The 20,255-nt window shown below is 36.8% G+C and overlaps 1 protein-coding gene across 1 annotated transcript in view; it reads right to left on the reverse strand.

The window, feature by feature from the left end:
* The window catches only part of GRM8 (glutamate metabotropic receptor 8), a 352,304-nt gene that overhangs the window by 42,578 nt on the left and 289,471 nt on the right, over positions 1-20,255 (reverse strand). Inside the window, exon 9 of the mRNA XM_065665020.1 lies at positions 17,492-17,628. Coding sequence (XP_065521092.1) covers positions 17,492-17,628 — 137 coding nt within the window. The remainder of the gene's footprint in view (positions 1-17,491; positions 17,629-20,255) is intronic.

Genomic DNA, 20,255 nt, shown 5'->3' on the forward strand with positions numbered 1-20,255 from the left:
AATGTAACATTGCCAGGTTCATTTGCTTTCCTCAGAGAGCCAGAGAACCGGTTACAGCTCCATGCCAGGGGGAATAAAGCAGCAACAAACAGCCAAGCAGCTCTGTCTACCCTTCTGCACAAAAGTGTAGGACTTCGCTGTTGTTAGCCACTCAGAGGGGCAAACAAGAGACCACACAATAACAAGGAGACAAGAAACTTGATAATAACTCTGTAAATTGCTCTGTAAATTCCCACTCAAGGACCTCAGTGGGGCTTGGATTGGTCCTGAACCTAAAGGAATTAACCATATTTTATATCAAGGACTGCAATAATTGTGCAAAATGCAGCATCTGGTAACCATCTAAAATGAAATAATTAGCTTCCTATAAATAATAGGATAACTAGATAAATAAAATAACCCAGTTGCATTAAACAGCTTTGATAGAGCCCTAGCAGAGCACTTGACACTCTTAAGAAAATATTCACCTCTGTTACAATCTCCTGGTTTTACTGACTAATTCTTAAAGCCTGCATAACCTGTACTGTTTCACCTACTACAGACAAGGGAGAAAACATGTTATGATGAAATCAGTGTTACAGCAAACACATATTCTCCTTCATAGTGTTGTTAGGAGAATAAATGCATCAAAACTTGTGTTTTAGGCGGATACTATGAGAATGGGGGCAACAGAAGGCCATGGTTATTAATCCAGATCTGTGTATAAATTTAGGATGAGTAAAAAAGGAACAGTACTGCATATTTGCCACATTACAGTACACAATACAGAATCACCAGGAGAGTACACAACACCTGATCCAGCATAAATTTAGAATGGCATGGACAGGCGATATCTAATCTGGCAGAAAGCCTGACAAGATAAACCTAAGGTGTCCAATTTTTTAACATATTTGAACAAAGCGAGTTTATACCGGATCAGCATTTAATGGCATGAGGCTACAGTGTTTCTTATGTGGCATTAAGAATCCTAAAGCCACATTCACTGTACCCTGAATCCACAGCTTACATAGTTGCACAGGATTCCTTTGCATCTTTAAGAGTTTTTATGTTAATAAAAGGGAAAAAAAAATGTCCTTTCATAGTACAGCTACTTATGATTTCACATACTTTTGTCTTGATGTTGCTTTAATTGATTAAAAACATGCTTAAAAACTCTTCCTGGTTGGCAGTACATTAGAGTCCCTCAGGTTATGCATTCCAGTGTCAACAACTGATAATAAATTCCTATTTCTGAAGGTCACTGGTAAAGATTCATATTATGTTTTTCACTCTAGTATATCTGACACATAAATTACACAAGGTATAATTTCCTGCATAACAATACGGTGTTCTGAATGTTGTAAAACTTGTAGGAAAAACAAGCTTGAGTCTTTTGTTTGGGTTTTTTTTTTTGTGTGTGTTTTTTTTTTATTATTTGTTTGTTTGTTTTTTTAATTATGAGTATAAGCACTGTTAGCAATGGAACAATTCAAGCAGGAATGGGCTCAAAGCATTAAAAAATATATATATAAATCAATGTAGGGAATAACCAGAATGAATGGCTAGTACGGGTGCATTTTACAAGGTATGAAGTTATGTTTTACAAGCTGTCTTATCTGGATTTTTTATTTTTTTTTTAGGCAAAACAGTTACATTTAGGTTGACCTACTTTTCTGAAAAAGCTCTGAACAAAAATGTTATGAATTCTTGTTCATTGAGTTTTTTATTTCATTATCTAACCAGAAAGAGAAGATACATTCCCAAGACACATTGGCCAGTGTTTAAAATTGGAGATCCTTTTAAGATACTTGCAGATCTGAGAAAATTCTGGTATTGTAGAATTTTAACTCTGGAAATGAGTGCAAATATATGATTCTCTCATGAAACCAAGCATCTCGATAACTCGGATTATAGCTACATTATCAAGCAATATGGCACAGTAAGAGCTGACCTACGGAGCAAAGGTGTGGACTCTTAGGACTTGATTTCACATTGACCAGTATTTGAAATTAATGTCCAGGAAGGAACTTTATATTCAACTAATTTTGATGTGGTTCAGTGTCCCGAACACTCAGGAATGATTAAAGAAGATAAGATGTCCTTCTGGGAAGCATTTTGTGTTTTCATTTCAGCCAAAAGCAATCCAGTTCACATGGCCCGAGACCCACTCCACAATGAGCAAGTGTGATAAAGTGGGAATAATTATCAGATTAATTTCAAAAGCAGACTCTTGCTTGAAATCAAAACGCTTATGTGCGTACACCCTCAGACCGCTACTTAGACACTGCTATAATAGCGGCAGGGGAAACTAGACCTCAGAGTGAGCCCTGCTTGCTTTTCTTATATCTGAACAGGTCCACTAAAGGTTTCTATATATGCAGCAATTAAAGACTGAAAAGTCATGCTACTTCTGGTCATCCTGTTAATTCCCACCTACATCTGACCTGCAGCAGACTTTGCCTGTAATGTATTTTTGAGCTATCATTTTGAATAATATAAATGCAATAAGGAAATCCAGTACAAGACATAATTACAACAATGGTCTTAAAGCTCTATCAGTTTTTTTCAGTCACTGAATGTACATACCAAAGGAACCAGCTTCTCAAGCCATGCAGAATATTCACCTGTATCATTACTTTTCTACCCTGAGGTTATAGCACTATGGACACAACTTCTTCCTTGAGACTAATTTTAGCAATAAATGGTTGTAGAAACTGTTAAGAAATAAGAAAACAAAGGAGAATCACTTGGGAATGTACGACTCAGGGGTATTATATAATTTTCGGAACTGCTGAAAACTTGCACTAGTCATAAACATTACATGGACTTGCTGGATGCTCAGCTTTTTCTGAAAATCATATTTTTTAATGCAGCAGTGGAATTTTCAAAAGTGCCAAGGGGAACTTGTTCAATTCAGCTAATTAATTTACATGGAAGCTAAGTGCCTTATCTGTTTAAGTGCTTTTGAAAGTCCCACTATGCTTTCATCTGCAGTTTTGACAATCTAAATACTCAGGAAAACCTGCCCCAAGGTGATCTAGAAGTTCAAATGTTACAAAACTAACTTCAGGGAAGCTTAGCTTTAGGCACACATTTTTCAACAATATTCTCATAGGGGAAAGAAACTGACAAAGACGCCAAAGCCATACCAAAAAAAAAAAAAAAAAAAATACAGGAAAGAAGGGTTTTTTTGACACTGGAAAAGAACGAAAACGTTCTGCATCTCCTCAGCCCTTACTGATCAAAATACCTGGGTCTGTAGCGCCCTTTATACTGCTCAGACTGTGCAAAGGCTGGGTAAGTCTCAGACTATTAAGTAGCCTTAGGTAAAAACAGTTTCTAAAAGACTTATTTTGTCTCTTTAATTTTAATGAGACATCTTCTAGCTGCTGTTCACTACAGTATGACACATGATAAGGCAAAGCTCATTGTTAAATGGATCTGAATTCATCATAGAGGTCGGATGGACTGGAATAGCCTAGGTCTGTATATATTATTAATGAAAGTTTAAACATTGTATTAATTTTATTTGAGTAGCTTTTTTGCATTTGGAAAGTGTCTGGTAGATTGATGTGCTATATCATGAAGTACCTCACATTCCCCTAAGATGAGATTCTATTTTCTACTATTCCAATACTTAAAAAGAGTGAAAACATCAGAAAGAGTATGACAGCATGTCTGTAAGACACATATTAATTTTCTATGAAATACATCATGATACAAAAAGAGAATGGCTTCATTGCTACTTAAATAGATATAAAAATGATCTCTACATGAGATATCTGCCTGACAGAGCTTCAATTTGCTTTAATTTGCAGCACTAAGATTCACAGTTCACTAAACCATTAAAATATAGACAAAATGTCATTTCATCTCAAAAGCAAGTAAACACCTCTATCCTTCATGAAAATTACAAATACAATTTCCTCTAATATCTAATAATAGGGCTAAAAATTAATGATGTGAGAACTGGACTAAAACAAGATGAGATTTACATGATACAGTACAAGTAGCACATTCACATTTCTGGCACCTATGTTCTTTCAATAATCAAGCAACTCATTCATTTACCAATACCCTCAGCAACCACAGGAGACTGATCAAAAATGCTGTTAATAGGTCACATATTATTTCTGAACCATTATGTGTACAGAACCACACTGTTTTCCATTCGCAATGGTCATGGAAAAATTTCTTACTTAATTTAGCAACCAAGCTGACAATACAAAGGCACTTGTACAGCCTTCAGAGAATTTATGTCAAGGACATCAGTGGATAATATTTTAATGTTTCTGATTGTGTTACATTATCTCTTGGAGGAATTCTCATTTTTTAAAATCTTAGATATTTATTAAAAATAGTGAAAAATATGTACTTAAGGATATTATTGTAATCAATTAAATTATACAATACCTGGACAGAGGAATGCAAGTAGTGCATTTTACCAGAGTTGTGGGAGCAAGCAAATATCTGTTTTGTAGCTAGTTACTTTTGGAAGTATCAAGGCTCTCACATGTAAATTCATATGGCTTTTAATAGATATTCAGATTCTTAGTTATAAAAATGACAAAGAACTAAAATACCACCTCCAAGTGTCACTAAGACTTTTTCTTACTTTTTTCTGAAATTCCTGGAAGTATTTCTCTTCTGACAAACAGATTCTTCAGAGGAGCTTAACAAGTGAGTGAATTAAGGAAATTTAGTCTAATATTTAGCTTTTAAAACTCTCTAATGCTTCTAATTCACAGTAAAAGTTAAAAGTCTCAAAGTAAAAGACTAAACTTAGAATTTCTAACCTGCACAACCTTTCCTACAAAATAATATCAACACATAAATAATATATTCTTTTTCACTCCCACAGCTTACTCACAAACCAAAACCTCAATTGCATGAAGGGCTATACAAATCCACAAATAAAAGTAAGGTCTCAATCCTGAAGAACTCACATTCAAACTAAAAGGTAAATGAGAGCAGAATATCAGCAGAACAGAGAAAAGGACATCTTATAAACTGTAAGGCAACACTGTTCAACATGATAGACAGCAGCCATAGCATAGCTCCAAGCATATGCTTTTTGGGGAAATTGTAGCAAAAGGATTTTTAATGAGTGAGGGAACTGAAAGAAGACGGCAGGGCAATTTTGCATCTATTTCCTGAGCTTTCCATCCAAGCAGCAGCAAGACAGAACACACAAAAGCAGTAACTTCATCACTGACCTCCCAAGGAGTAACAGAAAACAGTCGGAATATCCTGTGATCCTGAGTTTCTCAGCTTCTAAGCAGTGTTTCAGCAAAGTGAAGCACTTGAAATTTTAAGAAAAGTTGCCCTCATCTCAGCAACCTTGTGCCTTAATTGACTCTGACAGAAGAACAGACAAGCCCAGCTGAAATGTGAGAATCAAATTTATTTCCCTGTCTCAAGAAAAGAGGCACTATACATAAACAACTCCTGACATATTTGTCCAACCTGTTTGAGGAAAAAAGCTGTTTAAATGTGAAGTACATTCTACCCTGAAGCACTACAAAATCCTAACTGAGATGTATGTTTTGATGTTACTTTAAGATGGTTTTCCACTATAATAGTTCGTGTCATTTTTGCCAGCTCCTGTTAGTGAACAGTTAGATCTTCCCACAATACTAATTTTGAATTTCCAGCACTGGCCCTTTAAATACAGTTCCAGTAAGGTAACAAAATCATACATAAAAGGTATGAAGGTCTGAGCTCATTCAGAACTGGCAGAAAACAGACTTGTTTTATACTGAGATTTTCAGCAGCAGGGGAAGAGATCTCTCTGCCAGGTCTATGCTGCTGCTATGAATGAAGAGTGAATAATTCAATTGAAAATTCTGTGGAGAAGCTTAGTGATCTGGCAGGCACAAAACAAGCATGAGGAAGTTTAAACTTGAGAAAATACCACACAGCACAAATAAAAACAAAAAATAAAAGAAAAAAAAAGAAAAAAACCAAACCAAAAATCCTTGTTAGCGAGGAAAGATGAACACATTCAAAACAGGAGTATTTTCAAAAGCCAGGGGTTTTCATATGGGCTGAACATACTGAGATTTATTTCACAATACTTAAAGGACTGACTGAAAAGAGAAAACTCTTGAGACTTTATGGGGAAGTATGGAGGACTTGCAAATGGGAAACCTAGTGCTTATGCTCAGAAAACAGGGGGAAAGGTGGAAAGAAGACAACAGGGAATTATCAATCATTCAGTTTAACTTGAATTCCCAGAAAAAATCCTGAAAGAAATAAACAAACATATTTCAAAAACACAGTGAAAACAAACAAGACAAATAACAGCCAAAAGAAATCTGTCAGCAATGACCTGTCACATTTCCTTCAGTGAGAGGGTAACAGTCATTGTGGATGAGAGGCAAGCAGCTAGGTGTTATTTATCTTAACATTAGAAAGAATTTTGACACCATCTCAATTACACTTCCAGTCATAAGCAACCTATTGAAACATATCTACACCCTAAAGGCCAGGTGCAAATTATATCAGCAAGCTATAGGATGATAAAATTTGTCATTGATTCACTGCCAGAATTGAAGGGATGGTACAGGGTGGGGCCTGGAAAGATCTATTCTGAGTTTGCTATTATTCAGTGCTTGTAATAACAATTCAGTGCAGTTTGGATGATAAAATAGCATATATGGTGATCAAATTTGGGCAATAACACTAGAAAAGGCTGAAGCTATGCTGAAGGTCAGGATACTTATTTCAAAGGATACTGCAGTTTCTGAAAAAAAAAGAAAACATGCAGTTTAATAGGGACAACAAACAGGTAGCACATTATGGGTCAGGAAAGAGAGAGAGATAGCAGCTCTTCAAAAAACAGAGATCTCAGGGCTCTGGTGGATTATAATATGTTGAACCAATGTCATACTGTTACAAAAGGGGCAAATGCCATCCTGAGAAATGCAGATAGATGGAATAACCTTTCACCTCTGCCCTGCACTCTTAAATATATGAAATGGTGTTTCTTCTGTACTCTCTGCACTAGTGAGACTTCAGCCAGAGCACTTTGTGAAGGCTGGATCACTGTGTTTCAGTTTGAATAAGAATCAAACGGGGAGTCCAGAGGAAATAAGCAAAGATCAGAAGAGTCTCTAGAAAACATGATCTATGCGACTAAATTGAAAAAAATCACGTTGCATAGCCTGAAGAAAGAACAAAGCCTAGGGGATAAAAAAACAGTTTTCAAATACATGAAAAGGATGGAATGTGCTCAATGTATACTGGATAAAGTAAGAATTAACAGGCTTAAATTACAGCACATGAATATAGAAAATGCTAAGTTTATGCACAGGCTAGATAGTTTCTTGAGAGCCCTTTACCTGTCTTCTGTAGTGCTAGGGCACATTTCAGGTGCTAAATATTTTAAGCCCAAATAAAAAAGCTAATAATATAACCAGACCAGATAAATCGGAAAAAAAAAAAAATTCAGTGTATTCTCATGACAGCTAAATTCTTTAGACTGCCTTTTGTGGTTTTACAGAACATCTATTAAAAAACACATTTTTTTTTATATTTAAAAGAATAAAGCAAATAAGAGATGATAATCATACTTTTCCTACTTCTTGTCTAATTAATGATACATTTTTAAATAGTATTATGGGTAGAGCTACTGCACTGATTTTCATTACAGGGTAAATGCTTCTCTGGAAATGATAGGGAAAGAATGTTTACGTAAAAGGAATCACCACTATCATAATAGTAAACTGTTTTCCACATAGACATAAATGAACATAAATCAGTTTGGGAAGTATTAAGCAGCTTTTGTATAAAATAATCCAATCTGGAGCCCTACATATGAATGGAAAGCTCTCAAAAGATGAATAGAAAAACTGTCTTTGCCCAGTAATGTGATGTACAACGTGAAGCAGAAGACCCTAAATAAGTAACCGAGTAACAGGAAATCTATCTTTGAGAGGCATTACTAGCAAATCAAATAAAACAAATTAATAATAGCCAGAAAACTTAAGAAGTGACGGCTGATGGAAATCTCAGGAGCACTGTTCAGGCCCCACCTCTGAATCAACTATGCAAAATAAGTCTATACAGCTCACCTGCTCCAATTAGCCCATAGCGCTAGTGATTGCCAGCCTCACAGGCAATACTGCTAAGTGTTTCATTATTCTCATCACCAGAATCTGCCAGCATGTCTGCATTAATTTTCTCTTACTGTAATTCAAATCCACTAGCTCTCCTGATAGCCAAATTAACTATACCTAACAGTTTGTTCTTTTCCTGAATAATCATTTCTGTATTGAAAGAGATTAGCATAACTCCCTTCAGTTCAGTCTTCTCCAGACTAAACAATCCTAGTTTGCTTAGTCTTCCCTTACAGACATTTTTTTAGATGGCTGATCACTGTCATTGCTTGCAGCTGGACTCTCTCCAGTTACTCTGCTTTTCCAAGTGAAGTCACAGTTCTGCTAATGACATCATAGCACTGGAGAAGAGAACAGATGGATTACATCACAAGCCTAGGAGTTCTTTGCTGCAATGGCCTCTGGTGATGTAAATCTCAGTTAACCATTACAAAGCCATTGCTTAGCTTTATGCCTATGCCTATTATAGAAATAAAGGGGATTTCACTTCAGTTCATGGAGTTACTGCAAACATTATTGCAATACTACCTGTTTGGTCCAGGTACTATTGCATTAGCACTATTCCCTCACATACTATTGTCCCATTCAACACTAACTCTGCTACTGCAAACTGAAGTTACAACTAGATTAGCTATGCATTCTTCATTCTCTGCCTTAGGCTGTACTATCAGAATATCAACACTACCGGTGATACCAGTTTGGAAATGTGGAAAATAATTCCCTCCCTGTCTTTAAATATTTTTTTTTAAAGTGTCTGGGAATTTATCATGGTGAAAAGTCCTGGAAAAAGATTAAGTTATTATCCTAAAGAATTAATAATACTGCAACATGAAGAGAAATTGCAACAAAGCAAACAGAAAAAAAACCCAAATATATAGTAATGTTCCATTGATGGTTATTCTCTTTTATCATATCATAGCCACTGAAGGCCTCTTTCCTTTTCCATGTAATGATTTTTAATTTAGTAGTAGACTTCCATTATGTAACACAAATGAACAATAATTAAAGTCATCTAATTTAACATTTTTGCTTTTAAGCATGGACATTTGGCTTCTAAGTTTAAAGGGCAGCTCAACCTTCAAATTATAATACATGTACAAATTTTTGTGGGGGAGACAAGAAAGATGGAAGAGACTGGGGAAGAAATGTGCTGGTACTTTATGTTTCACACTGGTACCTCACAAAGGAATTCATTGTAGGCTTGCTACCAGCCATGTATAATCCAAACTACCTGCTATGCCCTGTAGCTGTTTGTGTATGCTAAAAGTCACAATATTATCTGATGCCAGGGGAGCTAACCCTGCTACAAAATCCCATATATGAATGCAGAACTCCTCAGGAATACATATAAAAAGTCCTAATTTTTCATAGTTTTATCACTGCACATTTGATTTTATAGAGAAGGAGAAAAGAATATTTTAAACCACATATGATTTATTTTGTCATGCATGGCAAAGCCTCCTTTCTGGGTTTTTGGAAAAAAAAAAAAAAAGCCAAAACCAAAAGCCCAGCCCCAAGAATACTCCATAGTAATGTTGGCTATGGCTATTTAAAGCACAGTTCATTCTAATCATAACACTTCTTACAAAGGGTGATCACAAAAAAATCCTATAAAATATCTAATACTCACTAAGAATCCTGTGGAAAAAAAAATCACAGCCAGCTTGGAACCACTTTGCTGTATTTGAGAATTGTGACTTTCACTCACCCTGACAAGGTGAGAAAATAATTCCTTATTCATCCTAACACTCAAGCAGAGGCTGTTTCAGTGGCAATCTGGTATCACTCTAATTAAGAACAAATGGTTATCGAAGTTCAAGATATTTTCTTAGAATCTCTCTTTTTTTTCATTTTTTTTTTCTCTAGAGATTGAAGATGTCTGGTTCATTGAGAAAAAATTACTATTATGACCAACAAAGTAAAAAGCTTCAGAAGGCAGACAAGCTGTCATTCTTCCTGGGCTCTTCTAAGGTCATTGGCTCTTGAATCCAAATTCTGTTTTGACTTTTCAGTCATGTCTGAAATAGCATCTGTTCTACGACAGGCACATCTCAAAATCATTTAATGTTTTTTCAACATCTATATTCAGCTTATTTCCCTCATCCCAAAGTATTTTTTTAAATGAGTAACACAATCTATAACCTTTCAAAATCATAAAATCACAACTTTATTCCACGTTTCATATATTATTTAGCTTGTATACAGTTGCCATCCACTGTTAACTTACTGTTGACTTATCTCTTCTATCTGGCATTGTTCCTTAGTGACTACAACTCTCATATTGACCTCAAGACTCTGGCAATAAAAAAGAATAAATCCTGAGTCATACTTATTGACCAGTGCTGAAATCAGGACTAGCTTTGTAAAATCTGAGTAGTCTTCTAAAAGATGTAAGTCTCTTTCTATGTTCAGCCCTATGTAGAATAAAAGAACACAGCAGTATAACTTTAGTAGAAGAACAGAACAGCCTAAAACACTTTTGCTTGTCTCATTGAGTTTTATTTTTAACCCAGCATCGTCAATTTTCAGTCATATAACAGGGATGGAATGTAAGTTTGAATTCTACTGCCCTATTACATATGGGCAGAAGCACACCCTGCAGGTAGTATGATTGCCATATTTTGTTTATAGATATAATCATATACAGCCCTAAGTGCTCCTGTTGTGTATTTCACTGTAGTGTGTTCTTTTGTTAAACACAGATCTCGGATTCAGCAATTTGAAAACATCTATCAATTATATAATAGTTACCACAGGAAAAAAAGAGGCTCTCTGGCTTCTTTAATGAAATATAGTGGCCTACAGCGAAGCTTGAAACTTATTTGCTGCAGTCAGAGAAAACATCAGAAGCTTCTTGAATTATTTTATTTTACCAGGTCACAAGAAAGGGAACTAATTCATTTTGAATTTGTTACTTCCAAAAAGAATTATCTACTGTTAGTTTCCTTCAGGATTTTCCTTGACAATTTACAAGAGTCCTAGAGAAGAAGAAAAATCAAATACTGATTCAAACCTTTTTGTGAAATGGCTGCCTGAAGGGAAGATCACTGTCAGTGTGGGGTTCCCAATTTTTACCAGTTCACCAAACACTGTGCTTAAGGCTGATGATGATTATGGCTGTCTCTCTGATGGTTCTCACATAAGTGTAATTTTAATTCATGGTTTTTTTACTCATAAATCAAGACCATTACAGAAAAATGGATGCCCCTGAGTCATTTATATTCTTAGTGCATACACTCCATAAATCTGAAAGCTTATATGTCCTATTATTTCTAAGATGTTAAAAATCTGTCATTGTAAATCTTCCCTTGCCTTTCAACAGAACTCTTATGTTCTGATGATCCCCCCCGAAAAATAATTAAAAACAAACCAAAAACCCAACAAAAAACCCCACAAGTGAATTCTGTCTTAAAAATGTCACTGTTTTCACTTGAAATTTGCAGTGTTTTGATATGTTGTTTTTTTTTTTCCTTAAGGAATAATATCAGAAAAATGGATATTCACTCAAGCTTTTAACTGCATCAGCTAAATACATGATTCTGAAAGCACCAATAACTGTGCCTGCCTGAAGTCCTATGAATCAAAATTACTAACTTGGAAGAATATGTATTTGGATCTACATATTTTTTCAGATCCGGTTTTTCAAACACAGATTTTGGTAGACCAAAACAATGTATATGCTTGAAATCAGAGAATGTTTTAAATCATATTAAAAAGGATTTTTTAAAAAAATCAAAATATTAGATTTTAATATTTTAAAACATTTCAACTTTTCTTTTACCAACTGGCATTTAGGTTTCAAAACAGAATATTTTTAAGGAGGAGAAAAAAGTCCCTCAGAAATGAACCAGAACAAACTGTATGTGTTCCTAAGAAAACGAAACTGAGAACCTTATTATTAAAACTTTAGGACTGGGATTATTTCCATTTACTGACACTGACAAAAAACATCAGTCAACATCTCAACCTAATCCTTATTCCAACGTGCAATACAGAACACAGTTTTTAAGAGGGAATTCATTATTAATCATAAAAAGAAGTTGATTTCAAATCATAAGTGCCAGGAAAAGCAAGCTTGTTTTCAACAACTTTCCTCCTACAGAGATTATACGGTTGAGAGCTCAAATTTGCTAAACCCACACATTTGTAGGGAACTTTTACATGTGGCCTGGTATGCAATATGAATAAAACATAACTTTTGCAGGAACAGCTAGCTTTTACTTGATTTTTATAAATTTTCATAATGGATAAAACCAGATTTTTTTTTTTTTTTTTAAAGAAAGGATTTTAACTATCAGATTTTCCTAAAAATAAGTTCTCTTCTTCTACTGATGGAGAAAAGAAAATGGGGAAAGCAAACAGAAGACCCTGACAGTTAATTTGCGGTCAATGGTCGAAAGTTCGAAGACAATTATTTTTTCCTTCGAAGTGATACTAATAATTTTTAGTATCTTGTTATTTCTAGTATATGAAGGCCATTTAAAGTCAGCAACCTTAGAGAGCAAAAGGACTTGGAGGATTGTAAATTCACATTGCCAATATCAGTGATAATTGCATAAAAGGCAAACAGGTTCTTTGATATTAGAGTTACATGTTTCTAAGTTTCTGCTTTGGGAGCTTCTTTCAGAAGAATCTCTCAGAGACAGATACCTTACTCAACCCAAGAATTACACAAACAAAAATAGATTTTGGAGATCATGGCTCTTTTTTAATTTAACTTCTATACTGTGTGTCTCAGCATTGTCGCACGTTTGTTTATAAGCATTGCAAGTGTAGTACTGATTAGTAATTATTAAGTTCCCATATTTGGTAGCTATTGCTGCTTCAGATGAAATCTGAAAGGTCAGTCTGGCTAAAGAAGAGTATCAATGTTACTGAGGACTACAGGGAGGAACCAGCATCACAGCTAGAAGGGTTTCTGTAGCTGGCAAGGACTGTTGAGAAAGAGCCCCTTAGGGAGCATGATACAGCATCTTTATCTAGCCAGAGTCAGCATTTTTTTCCTAAAGGAAAAGCCAAAACTGCACCAGGAAAGGAACAAGGTTGAAGCTTGACCCTTCAGAGACAGTATAAGCTGAAGAATCCTGAATCCTGAGGGCCAGGCTCAGAGACACGACCAGGGCTGGCCACCAGGCCAGGAGCCATAGCCCCCACAACAGACTTACAGCCAAAACCCTAAAGAGAAAAATATTAAAGAGCCTCCTAAGTAAAAGGATAACACAAATGAAGGGGAAAAAATCAGAAAGAAAATAGGAAGCTTTTTGATGCAGTTATTTAGACCAAAGACATGTTCTAATCTTAGTTATATTAATTGTTCCAAAAGTTGAACTGTACTAAAAATGTGGTGCTTTCATTGTTTTTCTGTCATAGAAAACAGATGAATAGAAGGTATAAATTTTCTGAAGCACAATACCAGCTATATAGATGAACACAATCATAAACACATCATAGATACAACATGTTACTGTATAATTTAAGGAAGAAATATCTGTAAAAACAGGATTAGAAGTATCTATGAAGGATATCTATTTGACAGAGATTCATTGAAAATCAGTTATGTGTGTTTTCACTAAGAGGAAACTGCAAGAGAAAGAAGGATATGGTGGGAAAGTATTATACTGTAAATAGCATCTCCTTTATACAGCAGCAGGGTAAAAATTGCTCTGCCATCTTAATACTGCTTTGCCTTCAATAAATATAGACATTTTCACTGAAACAAATGACAACATTCACTGTGTCCCCTCTGATTCATTGGTAATCAATGGCACCACTTAATTTGCAATATGATGATTTCGAATATTGACAATCATTCACAAAGATTACTTGGGTTTAGTACATTTTGTCTAGTGAGAGGAGGCAACAGTTTTGCCACAGCAGATGATCATGTGGCATAACTACCATTGACATGTTCTAAGTAAGTCTAGGGGATATAGAAACAGATGGAAAACAATTGAACCAGCCATATTGTTATTTCTTTTTTTGTTAACATACCAGCTCTTGCAGACACCGATGGAGACTAGCATCCAGCATCTCAAACACTAACAAACGTCAAGAAATGAAGCCCAGTCACTCCTTAGAAATCTTTCAGGCTTTAGATAAATATGAATCAGTCAAGAAACAGGAGTGACCCGTAGGGAGGGAAACATCTTGCTGAATTAATCTGTTTGCACCGTGCATGGGGGGACCAAGTCCTGAGTGCCTGATTGCACGCTGGTCTGAACAGGGGATGGTGGGATGAGAATGGGGCCATGGCACAAGGCTGGGAGCAGAAACATTAAATGTAGAGCAGTGTGCCAGCCCACCGACCCCTCCATGAGTCCACACACTACTCAGAGCTCGCCTGCAAACTGGACAAGCAGTTGTATCCAGCACATGATCTCATGGAAGTGAAAAAAAAGAGAGGCAAAGAACATCCTAGCAGGTCCATTAACAAGAGGTGTCCTTTGATAAATCCTTCCCTGTTAGCTCTGTGGTCAATGCGGTTAGCATGGTGTGGTTTCAGAAGTCTGAGTAGCAGCCAATCTAATCATATTTCAGAGAACTCCCTGGAGTACATGTACACCAGGCAGAAATAACGGGACTGGGAAGCTTCAGGCTTAATGAAAATTCTAGCAGAACCCAGAGGGAGTGGGGGAAAGGAATAAAAAAAGGCACATTGGAGTGGAATTAAAGTTGAAGCAAATTGTAAGGTAGCTTTTAGCTACTACTATGTAACTGCTATGTTAGTATTAATATTTGTAAAAAATGTGTTTATCAATTTTTCAGCTCACTTAATAAACACTACATTTCAGGAAATGGTAGCAATTATGAAGGTCTGGAATGTATGTAATGATAGTAATATGGGTTTAACTCTAATGTTTTCCAGAAATTAGTATTTACTATTAGTTTTTAAATCTGTTTAACCTTTTTTTTTTTAACTTTCAGCAGACATCAGGTTAGTGGAGGGAGACAACACTGCCATACATTCTACTACACACGGTTTCTGTTCGGTGGTAGGGGTTTTTTCTATTTGGGCAGAAGACTTAAATAAATGAGTCCTTGCCAAGTAGCTATAGATATTAAATGGTAGATATGGTAAAGTGGTTTAACAGCCGTGGCTGAGAAAGGAAAGCTATCATATCTGTTACTGTGGGTAGCACTCAGATAATTATTGCAAAGTAGTGTCAATAGGAGAATAATTTGTAAATATTTACTACACTGTCTTTGCTACTCTTCTCCAAGGAACCTCTCACATGGAAAATCAGAGATGTTCGAAGCCTGCTTTTTGTGATTTCATTAAAGTCACTACATAAACTCCCTTTGGTGAATCTAGTCATCCTTTCACATCGTTGCCCTTACTGCTGCCGTTCTCATCAGCCCTTATCAAAACAGCACTTGATATTCCACATTTGCAGGGCTACCCATATAGCTAACATGTGCCAAGTAAATGCTGTAAATATTGCACAGCTAACAAGGAAGCAGATTAACTTCATTTTGCTTTTCTCATGACTGCAACTGTCCTCATATGAAGCCATCTTCTGACAGAAAGAAGTGCCTTGGACCACAGCTTCTCAAGTACAGGTGCAGTTTGATGTTTAGCTGTCATACAAATATTGCATATTATATTCTCTGAATCTTACTGGGATGGAGATTTTCAAACGAAATATAATTCCATGCACAGGTGGGGGTAAACTACCACAACACTTGCAGAACATATTAAGGCAGCAATTAGAAACACCTCCTAAGGATGGGTAAGTAAGTTGTTGTACGCTTTGTTGCTTTTGCTATTAAGTAATAAGTGACTCTACTAACCCTACTTCACTATATATAAAAACTCTAAATTCTGCCTCCATGTTTATAATCTTTATTGCAGTAGTCCATCATCCCAGTGTTTCAACTAAATCAGAGTGGTTAGAGAGTCCAAACTTCTCTTTTACTAAATACATTTCTATGCCTTTCTATTATTTGAAATACCTGGGTAATATATATGTACCTATCATTTTGTCTGACACCTTCTTTTAAGAGATGAGTTGCTATTTCACTGCCTAACTTAATAATCAGTCTGAGAAATATCAGATACATAATGATTCTAAAATATCATTTAAAGTAGCAGCCAAATACAGAACCCAACCTACTCTGAAATAGAATTTGGTTCAGATTATTGTGCTCTTTTACCATCTTCACAAGAAGAGAATGAAAGGGTTTTGTTTTGCCAGCTGACAAAGAATAAATCATCAACAATTTTAAGGTTTTTGAAATACTGTAATACTCCAGTGAGTATTCTCCAATGTCAGCATCCTAATCAAACCTGTAGAATCATAGAATCATTTAGGTTGGGAAAGACTAAGATCATCAAGTCCAGCTGTTAACCCAGCACTGCCAAATTCACCACTAAACCATGTCCCTAGGTGCCACATCTACACATCTTTTAAATACCTTCGAGGACTGTGACACAACCACTTCCTCGGGCAGCCTGTTTCAAAGCTTGACAACCCTCTTAGTGAAGAACTGTTATCTAATATCCAACCTAATGTCCCCTGAAGCAACCTGAGGCCATTTCCTTGTGTTATGTGGGAGAAGAGACTGACCCACACCTGGCTACAACCTCCTTTCAGGTAGTTGTAAAGAGTGATAAGGTCTCCCCTGAGCCTTCTTTTCTCTAGGGTAAACAATTCCAGTTCCCTCAGCCACTCCTCACAGGACTTGTGCTCTAGGCCCTTTACCAGGTTCACTGCCCTTCTTTGGACATGCTCCAGCACCTCAATGACTTTCTTATAGAGAAGGGTCCAAAGCTGAACACACTATTTGAGGTGCAGCCTCACCAGAGCTGAATACAGAGGAACAATCACTTCCCTAGTCCTGGTGGCCACACTATCTCTGATATAGGCCAGGATGCCATTGGCCTTCTTGGCCACTTGGTCACAAGCTGGCTCATATTGAGCTGGCCATCAGTCAGCAGCCCCAGGTCGTTTTCTGCCAAGCAGCTTTCCAGACATTCTTCCCCAAGCCACTAACGTTCCATGGGGTTGTTGTGACCCAAGTGCAGGACCCAGCATTGAGCCTTGTTGAACCTCATACTGTTGGCCACAGCCCATCAATCCCACCTGTCCAGATCCCTCTGCAGAGCCTTCCTCCCCTCCAGCAGATCAATACTGCTCCCCAGCTTGGTGTCATCTGCAAACATAGTGAGGGTGCACACGATCCCTCATCCAGGTAATTGATAAAGATATTAAACAGAACTGGCCCCAGTACTTATCCCTGGGGAACACAACTTGTGACCAGCAGCCAACTGGATTTAACTCCATTCACCACTGTTCTTTGGGTCTGGCTATACAGAGTTTTTTATCCAGTGAAGACTGCAGCCATCCAAGCCAGGTTACCCAGGAGAGTGATTTGGGGAATGATGTACTTACATTTAGATGAAGTTGGTTGGTCCACTGACCAATTACTTTGTATTCTGTACTTTTGTTGGTGATTTGATACTGAAAAATATCATAGCGTCCAGGAGCATCTCCATTTTCATTGAAAACAACAGGTGTTCCAGCACTCCCTGAAAAAATTAAAAAGCAATTAGGATAAATACCTTTAAAGCCATCTTCCAGAAAATACATTTTGCAGGAAAAAAAAAAAACACAACTATTAGGGATTGATTGGGGATTTTTTTCATAATGTAAGGCTAACATGGTAATAAAGAAAAAAAAACAAAGAGAAAATGTGTATTATTATCATTACAAAATCTATCTTGTCTATGAGTTAACTAAAAGAATTTTACAAAACAATTTTACAAAAAAAAAAAAAAGATTCTTTTGCAGTCTTTTTGCTTGGATGTTGGGTTTGTGTGTGTGTGTGTGTGTATTACAGAACATTAGGAAACTCTGTGATAAAACATAAGTGGAAAAACTCCTTTTGACTTGCAGAAGGGCACAGTTTCACTTTAGGAAATGAATACAGTGCAATAGGAACAAAATAATAATCTTGTAATGACCTTAATAAAGGATTTCACTCTTAAGTATGAAAATAAAATTAATACTATCAGCTTAGGAGCCAGCACTCGTAGAAGACCTTAGGATGCAAATGTCTAAGTCTCGTCACAGTTAATGTGATCAGTTTCTAGCACTGACCACCTGTGTAACAGTGTTTATAAAAATAAATTAAGGATAGCAGCTGTGCTTGTTGCTCTGCACATGACACTGTCTGACAGAGGGGGCCATTGCTGAAACTGTCAAAAGTTGTAAATCGACACACTGTTCTTACTTCGATCAACAAAATGTTCAGAGACTGAAAACTACAGTCCACCTTGGCAACCAGGCCAGCCAAATTAGAACACATTCTGATGAATTCTCTCAAGGTGACATCAAGGATGTGCACTCCCACAGAAACTTTTCAAAAACTACACAAAAAATGTCTTTTTCATCCATTCAGCAAATTTATATGCATAAGTGAATAATTTTTATAGTTGAGGCTCATTGAAGACAAATTCAAGTATGTTAAAGTTCTATTTCAGTGACTGGAGAATGAAATCTATCTTTACCGGGAAAAAAATAAACCGTTACAAAACCCACCCCCTAATGTTTTTATGGTATTCCATATGAATAACTAAGAAAAGAAGAATATCCAGTTTATAGCAAATTCCTACAGTGTGACTTGATAATGTTCACTCAGAAGCACTAAGTCCACTGTGAGTGGTTTCCAGAGAATGCAAAAAGAAAGCTTAAAATTCTGGGTACGTATCAAGAGGAAGTGAGCCAGTAGAAGTGGCAACACCAAACTACATGCCCCTGAATTTCAGCATAAATACTTCTTGTATGTCTGTTCATCTCCTCTAAAGTGTTTTGTTCTCTTGTTTTGTATATCAGCTTTCATACGAAATTGATATTGAGTGAAATAAACAGTGCTTTGAGAGTGACAAGTGGCACATTAATTACTGTGCCAATTTCACAGTTCTGCCAGCAAAAGTCTGGCTGCAAAAATTAAATGTGAGCAACCATGTAAAAATATAAAAAAAATGATGTGTGATAAAGGCTTAAGACCCCATGAAGATACCAGACTCAACAAAAATTTTTTGAAAGCTGTTTATGCTTTGCTCCCTATTCATTTGACAGCATGAAGGGCAAGAAAAATGTCAGTCGACAATCTACCAAGCAATGAAATTATTCTTCTCTGCTCAAATCGGAGTTCGACCCAATGAAGTTCTTTTGCCCAATAAACAAATACCAAACTGATGTTGGTGTGCGGGCAGGCAGGTAACCTTCAAAATATTACTCTCAAGGTAATAATGGAATTCATCTTTCCACTCAGCAGCATTTGAAGAGCTCATGGGAAGAACAGATATCTTTTACCAACAAAGTGTCCTTTTTATCCCTTAAGACTAATGGAACTTCAGGTGTTCTTATGCTCAGCAATAACAGTGTGAGCTTATAATCTATTGCTGGTTTTAGAAATCTTCTTGTGCTTTTTCATGGATGAGACAGAGTTAACTTTCTTCATAGTAGCTGGCATGGGCCATGTTTTGGATTTGTTCTGGAAACAGTGTTGATATCACAGGGATGTTTTCATTGCTGCTGAGCAGTGCTTACACAAAGCCAAGGCCTTTTCTGCTCCTCGCACCACCCCACCAGTGAGCAGGCTGGGGGTACACAAGGAACCGGGACGGCACACAGGCAGGACATCTTACACCAAGTGATCCAAGAGGTGTTCCACACCATTTGGTGTCATGCTCAGCATGTAAAGCTGGGGGAAGAAAAAGGAAGGGGAGACACTGGGAGTGATGGCATTTGTCTTCCCAAGTAACCAGTAGTTGTGATGGAGCCCTGCTGTCCATGAGGTGGCTCAACAGCTGCATGACAATGGGAAATGGTGAATGAATTCCTTGTCTTGCTTTGCTTGTACACACAGCTTTTGCTCTGCTTATAAAAGTGTCTTTGTCTCAACCCAGGAGTTTCTCACTTTTACTCTACAGTTCTCTCCCCTGTCCCACCGGCAGACAGTGAGCAAGTGGCTTTGTGGGTCTCATTTGCCAGCTGGGGTTAAACCAAGACACATGTACAAACAGACTATAGTGCCAACCAGAACCATCTTTCTCTTTGATGTAGCATTGTGCTCAGCGATCACACAACATGCTGCGCACCTTGGTCAACAGGAACACAGCATTCTCCTGAATTCAGCTGACACTCCAAC

This window comes from Lathamus discolor, chromosome 1 (assembly GCF_037157495.1).
Source record: "Lathamus discolor isolate bLatDis1 chromosome 1, bLatDis1.hap1, whole genome shotgun sequence".
NCBI lineage: Eukaryota > Metazoa > Chordata > Aves > Psittaciformes > Psittacidae > Lathamus > Lathamus discolor.